At 32.8% G+C, this 18,765-nt stretch overlaps 1 protein-coding gene across 2 annotated transcripts in view; it reads right to left on the bottom strand.

The window, feature by feature from the left end:
* LOC127972938 (metabotropic glutamate receptor 5-like) overlaps window positions 1-18,765 on the bottom strand; it is a 49,943-nt gene that overhangs the window by 15,194 nt on the left and 15,984 nt on the right. For both annotated transcript variants that reach the window (XM_052576948.1, XM_052576947.1), the window contains exon 3: window positions 14,838-15,087. In XM_052576948.1, the coding sequence (XP_052432908.1) occupies window positions 14,838-15,087 (250 nt within the window). The remainder of the gene's footprint in view (window positions 1-14,837; window positions 15,088-18,765) is intronic.

The following is an 18,765-nucleotide window of genomic DNA, read 5'->3' as shown; positions in this document are numbered from 1 at the left end:
TAACGCCAAAGCTAATAAAAATAAAATAAATAAACATTAGAATATATAATTTAATAATTATATAAATAATTAATATTTAATAATTTTTATAATAGACATATTTATTTTGTTTACAAAAATTTAAAATGAATTGTATTATTAATGCTTAATATAATTTTGATATATGTATATATAAATATATATTAACCAAAGCTAATTAAAATCAAATATTTTTTTTTACAAATCAAATAGAAAATTATATAAAAATAAAATAAATATAAAATATAATTACGTTAATAAGAATATTTCATTAATAATAAAGACATATAATTTGTTATAAATAAATTAAATAAATGTTGTTATTGTTCATTTTTTATATAAAATCAAATATATATCATCCAAAAATAATTAAAATAAAAAGTACAAATTAAATAAACATTATTAACAGTATAAAATATACAAATATTTATAATAATATTTTCAATAATAATAAAGAAATAATTTTTTTTACATTTAGAAATAAAAATTGTATTGTTCATTTTTAAAATAAAATCAAATATATATTATGCTAAATCTATTAAAATAAACTATATTATAGATAAATAAATAATTCAATATAATTTAATAAACATAAAATAATTATACATATTATAATATATATAATAATAATAATAATAATGACTTTGTTTAGAAATATATAAATAAAAAATAAAAAAATATATTTTACCAAATGAATTAAAATTGAATTAAATAATTACCAATAAAATAAATAACTATTATATAATAAAAAATAAAATAAATAAACAATACTAAAGATAATATTAATACTAATAATTTATATGCTTAAAACAGCATAACTTGCATACTTTGTAGCAAATCCCAGAAAGCAATGCAACAATTTCCGTGGGAAACAAACATCCAACATGACAAATAAAGTGAAAAATGTTGATTACCACTGCACTTATAAATTATTAACTGAAATCAAGTGTGAATATAAAGTATTCGCTTGAATCCAAAACTAATTAAAATAAAAATGATTACAAATGAAAGTAATAACAATATAATACATGCAAAATAAATGCATTCATTTATTAAACAACAAATGAAAAATTAAATAATTTCTAGGATTATTAGCAACATAATAGCTACAGTAACTCTTTTGAAATCAACTGATGTTTACGTGAAGAGCTATTTGTTGCTGCCTAGAGCGTTCCCAATCACTCACTTATGAGGTTACATAACATTTAGGGAGTTGCCTTAGAAAGTGGTTCCCTGTGTAGGCAGCAGACAGTAAGACTATGTTTTGGAACAGAGCCCGTGTGTGTGTGTGTGTGTGTGTGTGAGAGAGAGAGAGATTTTGGCAGTATCAAGCTGAAACATTCGGTTCAGCCACATCAAGCCTTCCTGTAATGCACACTGACTGACACGTTTGAACAAATTAAATAGTTTTGATACAAAGTAGATACAAATTGCCAATTAAATGAACACCGCACACAAACGACTCATTATTTTTCTCTGCCAGTTTCCCCATTACCCGTGACAGCTAGAGGCATATTTTTAAAAGACTGATAATTGTTCATGTGAAAATCTCACATGCATCTGTAAGCGTATATATGTGTGAGAGACTGAATCATGCATATCATATGGCATTGAATAATTTATTCTATGAAATCTATAAGCACTAAATTACACATTTAAACTAGAGGTAGATAATGAGTTCATATTTTATGTAAAATGTCAAAGTTGTACGGATTTAGTAATCTCTAAATATATATACACATCAAAGTTGCACCTATTTAAATGTTTGTATGATTTTGTAGTCAAATCCTAATGAGCATCAGAACTGAACTTTAATGTATTTAATTTAATTTTTAATTTAACTGTAATGTTTTAAGCACCTCACATGTATTGCTCTTTATATGCAGCATCTCAAGCACCAGCTGAGTAGGTAGGCATCTTTTAAGGGTTTGTAACAAAGCTTGTGTGTGTGTGTGTGTGTGTGTGTGTGTGTGTGTGTGTGTGTGTGTGTGTGTGTGTGTGTGTGTGTGTGTGTGTGTGTTTGCTAACTCAGTTACATCCTTGCTGACGGTCAATCTTAACTTAATACAAAACTTAAACTTAAAAACACACACATCAAATCTCAACACACACTTCAGTCGGGACAGAGTCAGAGAAGGACAGTCATCTCAGTAATGAAACTAGTGCAAACGAGCACACACACACACACACACACACACACACTCAGAGTGCAGATGGCATCATTGTGGGCAAACTCATCCGACACCCTGTGCACTTGATGACCTCACAGCTGGCTGCGACGTGATTGGCTGAGACTGTAGCCACGGCAACAGCATTGAGTAGGTGTTTATGGGGGATTCCAAGGAACTCTTTTGAAAATGATACATTGTGTGTTACATAACAGTATCATCTTAGATGTTTCTCCTAAATTACGTTACAAAAAAATTATCAAATTATTCAGTCTCTGATGAGAAATGTTTGAGTTCATATTGAGATCTCGGACTTTGGATCGCAAACTCTAGATCTCGTCTGAAACTCTTTAGTTGTTAATTATTGGCAGTGTTATTAACATTAAAGAAAACTAAAAGTGAACCTAAATGAAAACATTTTTGCACTGAAATAAAAACAAAAACTGACATAACTGGAAAAAATTGCTAATTAAACTGATGTTAACCTACTGACTTCAAATGTGAAATATAAAATAAAAAAATATAAATTAAATAAATAATAATAAATATAATAAAATTAAAACAAATAAACATTATATTAAATTAAATTAAAAGTAAAATGCAAATACAATAAAATAATTATTAATAATGAAACACGGCATAGTATAAAACTTTATACCTTTACAATTATTTAACATGCAAGAGCTGTGCTGGGAAATTGAATACTGTTAAATGATGTTAATATATTAACTTTATTATTAGCAGCCCTAAAACAAAACAAAAAAACTAAATAAATTATAACTAGAAAATGCCATAAAACTAAATAGAAATAATAATGAGTGAAAACTATCACCTACGGTTAATTAAAAAACAAAAATTAAAAAATTAAATAATGATAAAACAATGATTGAGTAAAACCTAAATCAAAATGACAAAATGTAAACAAAGTAAACACCAAATACTAAATCTAAGTTAAATTATTAATAAATAATAGTATGAAAGTATAAAAAAGGCAAATGTAAAATAAAATACAAATGAAAAGTAAATAAAAAAATGTGACAACTAAACTGAAACGATAATAGTTTGAAAACTGTCAACTAAAGTATATTGAAATATAAATTAAATCAAAATAATACAATGATGTAAAAGAAAACAGAAAATAAAAAAGACAAAATAAACACTAAATACTGAAACGAAATAAAAAGTGTAAAACTAAAACTGAAGTAAAAAGACAAAAATAATAGAAATGGCAACTTAATCAAAAATACAAATACTGGAGTATTTTTCTAAAGTCTCACTTCAAATGTGTGCAATAAGAGAGAAAGACAGAGACATTGTAAGATGTTATACAGTAATGCCAAAAAAAATCATTTGAATTGAATTAAATTAAATTGAATTGAATGTAACTGAACTGAGAGATAGAGAGACGTTTGACTTTTACATTTCTTTTATTAAATCAAGGATATTTGGGATCTATCAATATATACTGATATTATTAAGTTATCGCAAAGGACAGAAAACAAAAACTCTCTCACTTTTCCATTCCCATCAGATTCACACAAAAAGTGATTAAAACCCCAAAGATAAAGAAAGAAGGAGAGAGCGAGAGACTGTCAGATCCCACGGTGAAGGATTTAACCAGCGCTCACTAACACACAAACACACTCTCGTCAGGAACAAGTGCTGCATCACAGAGAGAACTGAACTGTGACCGCGCACAAACACTGACACAATGTGTCCGGCATCATCAGACGAGCACAAACACCCTTCCAGTGCCAACAACCAAACGTTTTCTGTCCCAGAGCCGTGACAGCTTCCCACAATGCACCCCTTCTGCAGAACTCTTATTTATGACTCTGAGATGTATGAACGAATGAATCACACACAACACCACAACAAGTGTGTCTATAGAATGTAAACAAGGTCAGTTCTGAGCTCGGATCATTAATCACACGGAAGCTTTAATCTCCTCGTGTGTCTTCGTTCAGCTCCGAATCGCAACTTTCCAGCAGCTGATCTTTCTCTCAGTCTCTCAGCATCTTCTCCATCAGAACGAGCCTGTCTCCGTGGAGACAGAGGAGACAGATCGCCATGGCGATAGAACTATCATCGCTTGATAAATCTGACAGTGATTTTTTAAAGAGACAAGGTTAGTTTTACAGAGAAAAACATTTTCTCAACTTCATGTCTCTTTTTCTTGTTAAACGACTCAAACAGGACACACCTGCGTTTTCTGTGTCTGAGAGAGAGAGTGTGTGTGTGTGTTTGTGTGTGTGTGTGTGTGTGTCTGTGTTAATCCGAGCATAACGTCAGTCTTTATTAATGTGTTGGCCGTATTTGAGCAGGTGTTTAAAAATGAGACGCGCCTCATCAATCAAGCTCCCACCACTGCAGAAACATTCATCTAACACTAATGTAACACTAATATAATGCTGATTGATGTCATCTGAGCCTCAGATACACTCACACACACACGTTCAGACACTCTGAGAAACAAAAGGATGTCATTTTCTTTTATCACACAGTCCAATGCAATGCAAAACAACAAAATCACAGCCAAACAAAATATATATGATGATTAATATTCATATTATCCAAATAAATATTCAATTTTGGTCCAATGAAATGTCAGTGTGTGGGCGGAGCTACATGTTACATGAGCTAAATGTTTTGTTGCTTTTTCCATTATAACCATACTTTCAACAAAACAACTTGATTACTTCAGGTATTGCTCATGTAAAATTAGAATAAATTAGCATGGCATCACCTTCCAAAAGTGTAAAAAATTAACAGTAATTTTTGTTGTTGTTGTTGGAAATCACTGAAGTGTTACAATACTAACAATAATTACTAACAAGTATTTTGACAGAAGAAATGCTTGCCTTGGCATTGGCATTTACATTATATTTACAAGCGCCACACATGTGGGCGTATTTAAAGATCTTCCTGTTCGCCACGGTGGAATTAAATATCTTACATTTATTAATAAATGTAGATAAGCATCATCTACCTGTGAACAAGATTGACCCGTTTACCCGCGTGTTTAGATCGAGTCTGTATTTACTGGATTTGTGTTTTCCTTCTATCAGTTTATATCCATCAGTGCCCTCAGTAAAGTAAATGAACAGGCAGATGGATACGGTCTGGACTCGTTTATTTCTGAAGGATCATATCTAGCCTTGCTTTCACACAGCTGCGCCCCAATACCTCTGTGTGTGTGTGTGTGTTAGGGTTCACAGACTATTTTATTACAGTGTTTCACAAATTTATTTATTTATTTATTTATTATTATTAATATTTGTACACTGTTTACTTTATGACATCTATTGTCTGTTTTATTTCTCCTAAAAAGCTTTAGTATGACACATAAACAGATGAACAACTGCATCTCCATTTGAGCTCTGAGAAGCAAAGAAAGTCATTTGGGTTTGGAATAAAATGATGACACAACTTTCATTATTGATGGATGAACTATCGCTTGAAAGGTGCTGTGTGCAATCTTTCAGTGTGTCAAAATACTTTCTCTGATCTCCACTCAATATGAAGAGGCAACTGTTAATAACTTTCTCTCTCAGTATGCCAGCATTAATAGCGATCAAAACTCCAATCCCTGATCAATAAACAACACCTCGAACACTGATTAAACCAATCAGCTCTAAGAGAAAACCAAAGGGGGTTTGTATAGATCTACACTACTGTTCAGAAGTTTGGGGTGGGTAAGATTTCATTATTTCAGAGAAATGTATACATTCATTCAACAATAATGACAATAAAGATATTTATAATCTTACAAAAGTTTTCAGTTTCAAATAAATTATGTTCTCAAACACCTGAAAAAAGAAAATTTTACCACAACTGTGTTCAACATTGATTATAATCAGAAATGTTTCAGTAAATCATCAGATTAGACTGATTTCTGAAAGGATCATGTGACACTGAAGACTGGAGGAATGATGCCGAAAATTATTTATTGAAAATATATTGTTTCTGATTAAAACAAGGCAGCTTCCCTTATGAAACTAAAATATATTGCAGTATATATTCTTATATATATTTATTTTTTCCAATATATTGCAATATATTAAAAAGCGGCAATCATTTGTATATTTTGCAATATATTATATAATATATGTATCATCAATATATTATTAAATGTATTCAAATATATAAAATATTAGAAAAAATAAAAAGGGAAACTAATATATTACAATATATCACAATATATTTTAAGAAATATATTGGTAAATATATTTTCCTTTCGTAAGGGTTTGGTGAGCAGAAGAGACTTCTTTCACATAAAAAAATTTTACCTACCCCAAACTTTCGAACATGAATATTAAAGATTCAAGATCAGAATTGAACCTGATTGTTTCCCTTGTGTTGCTGCAAGAACAGGACAAACAAGGAAAACACGCCAAGGTTTTACAGCAAACATGTGCTGATCAGCACGAGGTGAAGGAACTCAGAGGAGTTCACAGGAGGACAGTGTCAGCGTGTGCCAGCGTCTCTCCATCAGATCCGTCTCTCCGCTCTGACAGTTACAACCTCCAAATGAATTGTGTTGTGACCGTACAGCCCAGATCAGACCAGATCTCCTCTCCTCTCTGCTCTGCTGTCACGTGTAAAATGCTATGAAGACTGTAGATGGAGTGACGTCATCAGATGGGCTACTGATTGGGTGCCAAACGAGAGAAAACTGACATAGAGAGATAGCGAGAGGTTAAAGTCAAAATGAAACGACATTCGCAACCCATTTGACTTCCCAATGCCAACGGTTGTTTTTTAAACAAATCATTATTCACGATTGCCATGACATTTAATACATTTGAAGTCATTATTATTGGCCAAATTTGAGACTAAAATTGAAAAAAAAAAAAAATCTGTCCTTGTAGAATGGACCAGAAATATCCATTAAGAAGATAAATGTGACCCTGGACCACAAAACCAGTCTTAAGTGCAAATTTTTCTAAATTGAGATTTATGCAAACTCTGAAAGCTAAATAAATCAGCTTTCCATATGGTTTATTAGGATCGGACATTATTATGCTAATCTGAATCTGAGGGTGCAGAAAAATCTAAATACTGCGAAAAACACCTTTAAAGTTGTCCAAAATGAATTCTTAGCAATGCATATTATTAATCAGAAATCAAATTTGTATATATTTACGGTAGGAAATGTATAAACTATATTCATGGAACATGATATTTACTTAATATCCTAATGATTTTGGCATAAAAGAAAAATGGATAATTTTGTCCCATGCAATGTTTTTTTGTCTATTGTCTAAGAGACTTCAGACTGCTTTTGTGCTCCAGGGTCACATACAGGGTCCATTTTGAGCTCATGTTGACCTTAAAGGACAGTATGAGCACAGCATGAAAGAGTTTGTGGTAAACAGGGTTTGTGAAGGTGTCAGAAGAGATGAAAAGTAAATAGAGAACGAGAGAGATTTGTGTGGTCTTTCCATTCGTTTACGTCAGACCATAATGAGCGATCGTCAGGCGTTCAGAGAGAGCTGAAAATAGAGCGCAATAACTCCAGCCAGTCAAAACACTGGCCACAGCTGTCCTTCACACAACACACATGCCTAAACAACACTGAACGTACACACTCTCAGTCATCACCAAACACAAATATATCATTAGCTTTCTGTCAAACCATCTGTGTTTCTGATTCTTTGATTTTAGTAGCCAAGCAAGACGCTGGTAACAAGTTATCCCCCAAAAAGTGGAAAAAAGCCAAAGTCTGTCTTACCATCGTCATCTCAAAACCATATTTTGTTTCGTGTGGGTTCAGATTTCTATATGAAGTATCATTTACATGTCTCGTCACAATATATATTTGTTGACATTCTCAATATACAATACAGTTCATGTATTATAAAACTAACTCAATAGCTGTCAAACCTTGTTTACGCTTGCTTTCGATTCAAACATGAGATGCTGAGATAGAAAACACTACTTCATTTGGGAAGAAATCAAAATTATTTTTTTTCTGATAAAAATTGTGAATACGAATAAAATTTGACAGAAAAAAAAGCTTTGTACGGCTGCACAATTTGGCAGAAATGTTGCTATTATATGGTTAGTTTATACTGATATAATTTAACAATTATTATCATTATTTATAATAGATCATTAATAATAATAATAACAAATCCTTCTTGTTCTTCTTCTTATTATTATTATAACCATAAAAACACAAAAATTAAAAAAGAAATCTGAATAGTATATAATAATATTGCAATTATACTGAAAAAAGAAATAAAGAAACAATACAATAATAGTTTTATCTACTTTCAAATTAAAACTAGTACTTATGGTTGTCTTAACTTCTTTTATTTTGATGGAAAACAGAGGGAGTGGTTTTTGTTTATGCACACTTTTCATACAGGAAGATGGTCACTGCATGTTGCCTTGATAATTACAATAAGCGAATTTCAATTAATCATGCATCCATATGATAAACAAGGCTGTGGGACATTTAGAAAAATTTGATGCAGCTCATCTTGACACACCAAAATTGAATTAAGGCAGAAAATAACACTGCTATTATATAACTATATAAATATATATCACATACAAAAATGATATAGTGCACAATCCTTATGAACTTCTTTTTATTTTTTTCATTTTTTGTCTTAAAAACGTCAGGCTAAGTGGTATGTGTGTGTTTTAGGCTTGCTGCAGATCAGATTGATGAGGTCAAAACCTCATGCTGTGTCCATCTGCACACAAACACACACTCACAGTGAAATCTGACAGGACAGAAAAACATGAGACTGATGGATACACTCACACTCACACACACATACACTGTGTTAAGTTTGTCAAACAGATTACCAGAGGGGGCTGGCAATCATAGGACAGAAACACACACACACACACACACACACACCAGAATCCTGACATTTACACACACAAGTGACCCACGGGGTTTCTCACACTGAAGTGTTCCTGTCACTTTGAGACTGTGGACGCTCAAACAATCACTCAACACTTCCAGACGTTTTCTCTCTCTGTGTTCTTCCATCACGGCCTTCAACAAACAACTTTAATGCCTTATTAAAACTGTACCCTATCAATAAAAGTCTGATTCATTTATATGAATCAGCAAATGATTCGGTTCAAAACAGATCTAGCTACACAAAAGTTCCTCCGAAGGATTTTAGTATGTATCAGTGTTATTAAATACAACTATTAAAAACTTTACTTGTTAACTGTATTACAAGAAAACCTTACACAAACAGTAAAATTAAAAAATGTTAAGTTAAAAATTGAACTGTTCTGAAATAAAATATTGAGGTTAAATTAATAAAATGATTAAAACTAAATAAACTAAATAAAGAAAAAAATGAATAAAATTAAGGTAACAATTTAGTATAAGGACCAATTTTTACTATTAACTACTTCTTTTTAGCATGTCTATTTTTAACATTCAGCATTGGCTGTTTATTATTGCAATAAAGCATATTCTGCAAGACTATATTCTACATCCCTAATCACCTAAACTTAATAACTGCCTTACTAACTATTAAAAAGCTGCAAATTAAGAGTTTATTGAGGCAAAAGTCAGAGTTAATGGTTTGCAAATCGTGAGAATTGTACCTTTAAATAAAGTGAGCAAAATTACAACATCAACCAAACAAAAGTAATTAAGTGAAAATTCAATTAATAACAATAAAAGCTATTCAAAATATTAAATGTAAAATGTAAATAATACTAAAATAACATATATCTATACAGTATGTATATGGGTCAAAGACAAAAAAGTGTTTAAGCATAAAAAAAGTTTAATACTGCTTTAAACTGTTGTAGTTTTCCCCCTCAAAAAATGCAAAAAGTTTTCTGTTTTATTTAATTGCAATTTTGTTTTTGGTTTTCTGAGCAAAAAATAAATATCATACATTTTCCCCTGATATACAAAATACACCCGGTAAAATGTCATTCAGTGTAACAGTCTTGTCAGGCATATTTACAACAAAAATCTATTTATGACATATTAAAAGACTAATTACTTTCACCCCAAACACTAATGAGTTATAATTGTTCATTTTTTTTACATTTGCCACTATTCTACGTTTTGCCCAATTGTCAGTAAGATTTGTTTTACTAATTTTAAACACAATAAAATTTAGTATGCTCCATTATTCTTTTAGATATTTTAATATGTACACGTCAGAATAATCATGTTGTTTGAAATTTTGCATAAATATTGTGTTACACTGAATGACAATGTAACATCATTTCAACCAATTTTGACATTTTATTTTCCATAAACTTATTTGAAACCTTAAAAGTAGACATTTTACTTACCTTTAATATGCTCTCTATGGACACAAAATCACTTTTGTACATTTCTTTTGATGCGGACAACTTAACAATAATATTTTTTTTGCATTTTTTTTTCATGTTGTTAACAACACCCTAATAGAGTTCATTCAAAAATCCAGCATTTCTGATACCATTTCTTTCATATAATGTAGAATATTATAGATCGATTGATTTAAATACTATTGATATTTTGCTACTAGGTCATGTTATGTTGTGTTAGATTATGAGGAGCTTGAGAAGCAGCTTCTCCAACACTGATTAAACCCCAACCAGAGGCGAACATACGACGTTCTCCCCTTTTTGTATTTAACTCTAGACTCTAGGAACCGCGGAGCAGCTCTGAGTCGCTGGACCTGTGTCTGTGAAAGTGTGTTGGTTGTTCATCAGTCAGAATCCTGGAGGCAGAACGAGATGTTCAGGGTGATTCCAGAGGCCTGACTTTAATATCTCTCTCATATTGAATCTGAGGCTGGCGGGAGGCGGTGCTGTTGGTACGGGTGACAATTCTGTTGCTATGGCAATAAGCCGTGGAAGGTTATTGGTTCCATTTTCGTTCTGTCTCCAGCTTCAGAGTGCTGCACGGATGGAGAAACAGAAAAGAATAGTTCTGTTGACCGTGCCAAACACACACTTGGAGCATCATTAATCGGTTAGTGCTTGATCTGTGTCTGTGGGGTAAAAGCTGCGAGCAGGACGGGGTTAATGTGTGTCACACGGGCCGTAGATATCACTGTCAGGACAGTTCAGAGAGACGAGGCCATTAACACTGACACAAGGGCGTCTCACGTGGAGTTTCATCTCTTTTAACCCTACAGGACACTCGCGGTGTGAATGAGGAGAGGGCAGATGTGCGAGCTGCTCGTGACGGTCTCGTGTGCACTAGATCCTGCAGAGAGAGTGTAAGAGGATCTGGGATATTCCTACTGTTGCGTGTTTGTAATCCTACAAGCCCAATCCACCAAACCCCACTGGCTGTGCCAAACCTGTGAGGAACGCCACATGACAAACTCAGAAAAGAGCAGTTAAAACTCTCACCTGTGCCCTCGGTGAGACGCCTACGTTCACTTCACTATATTACAATTAAATCCTAATCTAATCATGACAAACTATATATCATTGGAAAGACTCCTAAATAGATATTTTACCAATCTTTTTTGTTAAAGATTATGTAGGAAAAGTAATAGATTAATTTATGGCAAGAGTGCACCCTCAGAAACCTACATCATAACAGAAGTTTTGACCTTTGCCAGAAAAGTCTTCTTTGTTGCCTTTTTTTCTATCACACTTCAGAAATCATTGGAAATTATATATCACCTGAAAACATAAAATCTTAAAATTCATTCTTTCAAACTAGTTTTGAATTCAAACATTGCATTACCATGAAAATGGTGCATTAAAATCATGTTACAAAATGTTTTCAGTCATGAATTATAAAAATTATAATCATTAGTTCCTTTAATGTCAGTCTGAATTTTTCATCCGATTTATCGTGCACTATGTGAGAAAGTATTTTAACATCACAAAAATAAAGTCGTCATGTATATGAGTTCATGTGCTTTCTTGAGCAGATGTTCTGTTCTGTGTGTGTGTGTGTGTATGTGTGTGTCTGTGTGTGCAATCTAGAAACGACAGATCTTGAACTCTGAGATGCTTTGATCCTCTGTGTTTCATCTCTGGCCTTAGATCAGTCGTCTAGCAGAAGGAAATTTACACACACTTTTCATTTTTAAGTCTGCCTTCAAGTCGATTCAACAGCATTACAAATTAAAAGTGGGGATGCCAATTAAACATGTAAATGTAATTCATTTAGAGTGATTATAAGGAATAAATTAAAAACATGACAATAAACAAATGCATGCATATCGGATTCCTTAGTAATAGATTGACTTAACATCTGATGTATGAACAGATTTATAAACAAAGACTAATAATTCGTGCTTAAAATTATCTTAATTTAAGACCTTTCTCAGCAAATATTTATACATGCAATTCATTATATGTAATTGATGCGATTGATGTTTTTAATCAAATTTCTGTGCAAATTAAAAGTCATTAGGTGAAAAATCATCCAATTATAAATATGTTTTTCTTTTCTCTGGCTGATTTGAACAAACACATTAGCGCAAATTCATCTCCGATGCCTGCTCTGTCATTCCCAGAATTCTCTTCTTTCCTTCTCTCTCATCTGTTAAATATTCCTCTCACACTCTCAGCTCTGCCGAGAGGAAGAGGAGGATGACGAAGACTTGACAGCTCGTCCGCATGCAACACAGACCACATCGCAAACATCCCATCCTGCCTGAGAGGGAGGCAGACAGGAAACGCATCATAAACACCCTCAGGGCTCTTAACCATCATGAGGTTTACTCTATTTGCTCTCGTTTTTCTGGACTGTCACACGTCTGACCCAAGAGATACGTTCTGCACACAAACACAGCACGAGCTTCTCCGGTGACAAGCTCTAATCTGATTGTCTGCTTTCAAGTAATTTCAGGGAATCGGGAAGCACCGATTTCTATCAGTCCGCCGGGAAACAAAGTCATGTGTATGAGTTCCCAATGCAATCATAAACACAGAAGATCTAGGATGTGACAAGGTGCATGAAATCTTAGAAAGATACTGACCATGATAAAAGAAGAAGCCATATATATGTGTATCTTTCATAGATTTGTGATAAGTGTGGACTGCACCATTGAAAATATGTCTATTAAATTGGACTTTTTAATGGATAGTTCATTTAAAATGGACAAATATGTCATCATTAATGATATATGTTACACAAACACATATGAGATGCACACTGTAAAAAAGTAGTAATAATAATTATATCATGTTTTCAGAGCTTGATTACTTAAATTTCTGTCTGTTTCTCACGGAAAGCGCGAGGACAAGTTTTAAGGACAACCACATGCTGTGTTGTTTTTTAGATTCAGAAAATGTTCTTCAAACTAAGAAAAAAGGTTTACTGAAAGGTACTTTGTGAAAACACCCTTTTTAACCTTATTTTAAAAAAAATCCAAGACATTTTACCTGGAATGAGGATGATGATGTTGATGAAGATAATGTAATGATGATGATGATGATGGTTATGAAGATGATATTGATGATGACTGAAACTTCCTGCTGGTTTTCATCTGGACTAAACAGCTGACGCTGAAAAAGTCAAACATATAGGGACACACACACACACACACACTCACACACTAACACACACACACTCACACACACTAACACACACTAACACACAGACACACACACACACACACTAACACACACTAACACACAGACACACACACACACTAACACACACACACACACACTAACACACAGACACACACACACACTAACACACTAACACACACACACTAACACACACACACATACACCCAAACACACACACACATACACACTAAAACACACACACTCACACACTAACACACACATACACACTAACACACTCACACACACACACACACTCACACACTAACACACACACACACACACTCACACACACTAATGCACTAACACACACACACACAAACACACAGACACACACACACATACACACTAACACACACACACTCACACACTAACACACACACACACATACACACAAACAGACACACACACACACACACACACTAATTCACTAACACACACACACACTAACACACACACACTCACACACTAACACACACACACACATACACACTAACACACACATACACACTAACACACACACATACACTCACACACTAACACACACACACACACACACACACACTAATTCACTAACACACACACACACACACACACACATACACACTAACACACACACACTCACACACTAACACACACACACACATACACACTAACAGACACACACACACACACACACACACACACACTAATTCACTAACACACACACACACACACTAACACACACACACATACACACTAACACACACACACTCACACACTAACACACACACACACATACACACTAACACACACATACACACTAACACACACACATACACTCACACACTAACACACACACACACACACATAATAATTGACTTTTGGAATAACTTACCCAGCACTGTTTATTTACTGAAAAACTCTTTGGGATTATTTTGAAGCTCAGAAATATGCAATAATATAATAAATGCAGTATTTTATTTCATATTAGTTCTTGTTTGTATTATTTCAAGTGGCATGTTTTTATGGTTGTAGATTTAGTTGGTTTTCTAGTAGATGGGTTGGTTTACAAATTAAATCTCCATTCGAAGGCCGAGTCAAACCACAATCAGTTTCTCCATGTTTTTCATCACTGACCTGCCGACCAACAGGAACTCTCCGACGAGGTTTTGTCGTCTCATGGCCATCAGGATGTTTCGTACGGTCATGCCCTCGCAGAAACACGCCACCACGCGAGCTTTGGGCAGATACTTGCGCAGTTTGACCAGCAGACGGTCGAAGCTCTGCGCGCCGGCGTTACTCCAGATTTTATCCGAGTGAGCGATACAGATCCCTTCCTTCCCCGCCATCTCTTTAAACGCCTCCATCCCACTCTCACCATAGTTACCTAGAGAGAAAAACAGAGAGAATTTGACATGACTATTCCATAAACTAAAGATATTAGTCATGAGTTATTATATGAGTATTAAATCTCAAATGTTTCACACACTTTCGACAAATCTAATATAAACAGTTCAGAATATGTTTGACATTGAAAGAAAATGAACAATAAAAACAACACTAAAGAATACAATGAAGAAAGAAAGAAAACTTCACAAATAATTAATCATAACCAACCAATAACATTATTCATTCATAATAAAGGATCATGTTGTTTGCAAAAAAAAGTTATTTCGTCAAAATATAAGTTGTTTTGAATTGCTTTTAATGAAGTAAAATGTGTTTCAAGAAGCTATTCAATAATGTGTTTAAACACTGAGCAATAAATCAGTGTTTTTAACAATTTTTGTTTAAAAGAATGCTAGTTAATTTCTCAAATAATTACTATTAAAATGACAAGTAACATATTGAATTAAACATAAATCATTGAAGAACAAAGACTCAAATTGTATTTTCTTGTCAAAATGTACTCCAAGAATCCTGAAGGAAAAAATATATAAATACGCAGCTTTCAGAAAAGATATCAAAATGAAAACATAACAGACTACTTTTTTATGTAAATATAAATATAATTTAACACATTTAACATTTTTTCTAGTTGTAAATAAAGAAGATCTTCACATTTAATTAAATTTTACCTGTCATTTCTTTGTAATTATTAAAAAATATTATTAGGAATTTATTAAAATATAAATCCTACACCATTTTCAGTGTAGAGACCAACTCAAACTTTTTTTTGTTTTTCTTTTCACATTTTTATAGCAGATTTCACTTGTTTGCACAGAGAGCGTTGTGTGAAATACTGACACTGAGTCGGACTCCAGCTGTATGGATTTATTCAAGTTTGCTCAGACAATAATGACTCTTTCTTCCAGTGTTGCCTTCTCTTGAGGATGGAGAGGTGTAAACCTGGTTCTCAGTCACATACAATACATCGAGATCAACCACACACACTCATGAATACATATAGATGAAGCTGTGAAGGTGTCAGATGAGTGTGTGAGAGGATTGAGGTTTCTTCAGGTTCTGGTCCTGGTTGATGTGGTTACATGTAAAGTCTTGTAATTAGTCTCACAGTAAGATAGCAGACACGAACAGATGGCATACACACACACACACACACACACTGTTGACACAATCAGTCTCCAGTCATAAAGAGAACAACCGGCCTTCACTTCCTGTCAAAAATCATTGAATCATTTTCAGAGCATGAAATGACTCATGAAATTAAACATTCAATTAAACTAATGATCTCTGTTTGTTGAGGACCCATAATGTCCCAGAAACATCACAGAGAGATCAAAAATAAAATAAAATATTAATTCACTTTGAGCTGATTTACCATATACAGTGAAAATGTGTATTTCTATATTTTTAATTTAAATATAATTAATTAAATATAATACTGGTATAAAATAGATCATCCTGTGAAAGATACAAAATATCATTTTCAAAGCATGAAAAAATTACCCACAACTAAACATCTGATTAAATAAATATAAAAAAAATAATATTTGAACTAATTAATTAATATTTTATAGTCCTTTAGCTCAGAAAAAGCAAAAAAAAAAAAAAAAAAAGCAGACATAAAAATATATACAACATCATGAGGAAAATAAAATAAAATAAAAGTGCTAAAATAATTAATAAAACATATAAAAGTATTTCTCGCAGAAAAAATAATCGAAGTAACCGTTCAAAATAAAAAATTAAGTGTTAACTTTAAGTTGAGTTAATATATACAGTGAAATATTATATTAAACAAGAAATTACGTTTTAAAATAGTATTAAAAAAATTAGACAATTTTATATTAAAAAAATTATAACTAACAACTATTTTTTTATTTAATGGTGAAAACCTATATTTACAAAATCTTAAATATATTCTATTTAAATATCTACATGTACTTTAATGATAAACGATAGTTCTAAAATTCCTTAAAAGAGCTACAAAGACACAAATGAAAGTGTAATTTGATATTTTTAATAGACATAGCTCAGATCAATTTGTTTTGCAAGAATTGAATGAGAAAAGCTTGAACTCATATTAAGATCTATACATTTTGATTGCATATTCAGGTATCTTGATAAATCCAAGCAGCGGGTGACTTGAGATTCTGAAGATAGCAGTGCGCTGGTGTCCATTCTGATTTTAACCCACATGCACTTTGCACCTTTTAGCACGATGCAATTTGAAAAATAAAATATTTTTTTTTTTGAGTGGATCAGTGTGCGGCCAGTCACTCCTCTTGTTCATTGAGATTCTATAGACAAAAGAGTCTTTTTCTTCAAACAATCTGTCAAATAAAAGTCATTTGATCTCACTGCTGTCTAAAAGAGACGATAGAGATCTCATTAGCCATTTCCTAAAGGAACGGATGTCTAAACACCATCTAATTCATAAACCACACACACACACACACACACTTCAAAGTGCTGCACTCGCTCGGCTGGAAAGTGGATAAATATTACAGCAGAAAATCGAACATCTGAACGTCAAACGCTGAGCTGCCCTTTTTAACCCAAGCAGAAATCCATCAGATTTCAGAGTGTGTGTGTGTGTGTGTGTTATTGTAAGGCTAACAGTAGTGTTACCTGAGAGAGTGCTGGCATGGATGTGTTGTAGTGTGTTACTCTGTAATTACAGCAGACACACTGAAGAGAGATGCTATCAGCTCTCTCTCTCTCTCTCTCTCTCTCTCTCTCTCTCTCTCTCTGGCTGCGCTTCAGACTTTACTGTTACTGTAGTGAAGGAATGTGAAGCTCTTCATTCATTCTTCTGGATTTAAGGGGACAGTCCACCTAAAAATTACACTTCTGTTATAATTTATTCACTCTCATATTTGTTCCAGACCCATATGACTCACAGATATGTCTGTAGAGCACAGAATGAGATGTTTTGAAGAATGTTCAGGCTGCTCATCAATACAAAATAGTGAATGATCAAGCTTTATAAAAAGACAGTTGAAAGGACCTAAAAGATATAATTATGACTATATGCATCTGTCTAAAGTCATATGATGAGGAACAGATTAAAATTTAATTCTGTATTCACTGAAAATTTTTCAAAATTTATTTATACATCAGTAAGCTGAAAGAATAAGCTTTCCATTGATGTATTTATTAGGATCGGACAATTTTTGGCTGAGATACAATTATTTGAAAATCTGGAATCTGACGGTGCAAAATAAATTTAATATTGAGAAAATCACTTTTAAAGTTGTTCAAATGAAGTTCTTAGAAATGCATATTACTAAACAAAAATTAAGTTTGAATATATTTACCGTAGGAAATGTACAAAATATCTTCATGTAACATGATCTTTACTTACTATCTTAATGATTTTTGGCATAAAATAAAAATGTATAATTTTGACCCATACAATGTATTTTTGGCTACTGCTACAAATATACCCCAGAGACTTCAGACTGGTTTTTTTATTCACATTTGTGTAAAAATATCTTCTTTTGTGTTCCACAGGAGAAACAGAAGTGGTTCGGGTTTGGAACGACATGAGGGTGAGTAAATGATGACACATTATTTTTTTTTAAGTTGAACCAGTCCTGTATTGACTGACTCATATGCTGAATGCTGTTGAAACATGTGAAACGTCTAGTATATTGAT

Source organism: Carassius gibelio, chromosome B15 (assembly GCF_023724105.1).
Source record: "Carassius gibelio isolate Cgi1373 ecotype wild population from Czech Republic chromosome B15, carGib1.2-hapl.c, whole genome shotgun sequence".
Taxonomy (NCBI): Eukaryota; Metazoa; Chordata; class Actinopteri; order Cypriniformes; family Cyprinidae; genus Carassius; species Carassius gibelio.
Note: the sequence above shows the minus strand (reverse complement) of the source record. Positions and strands in the feature narration are given on the sequence as shown.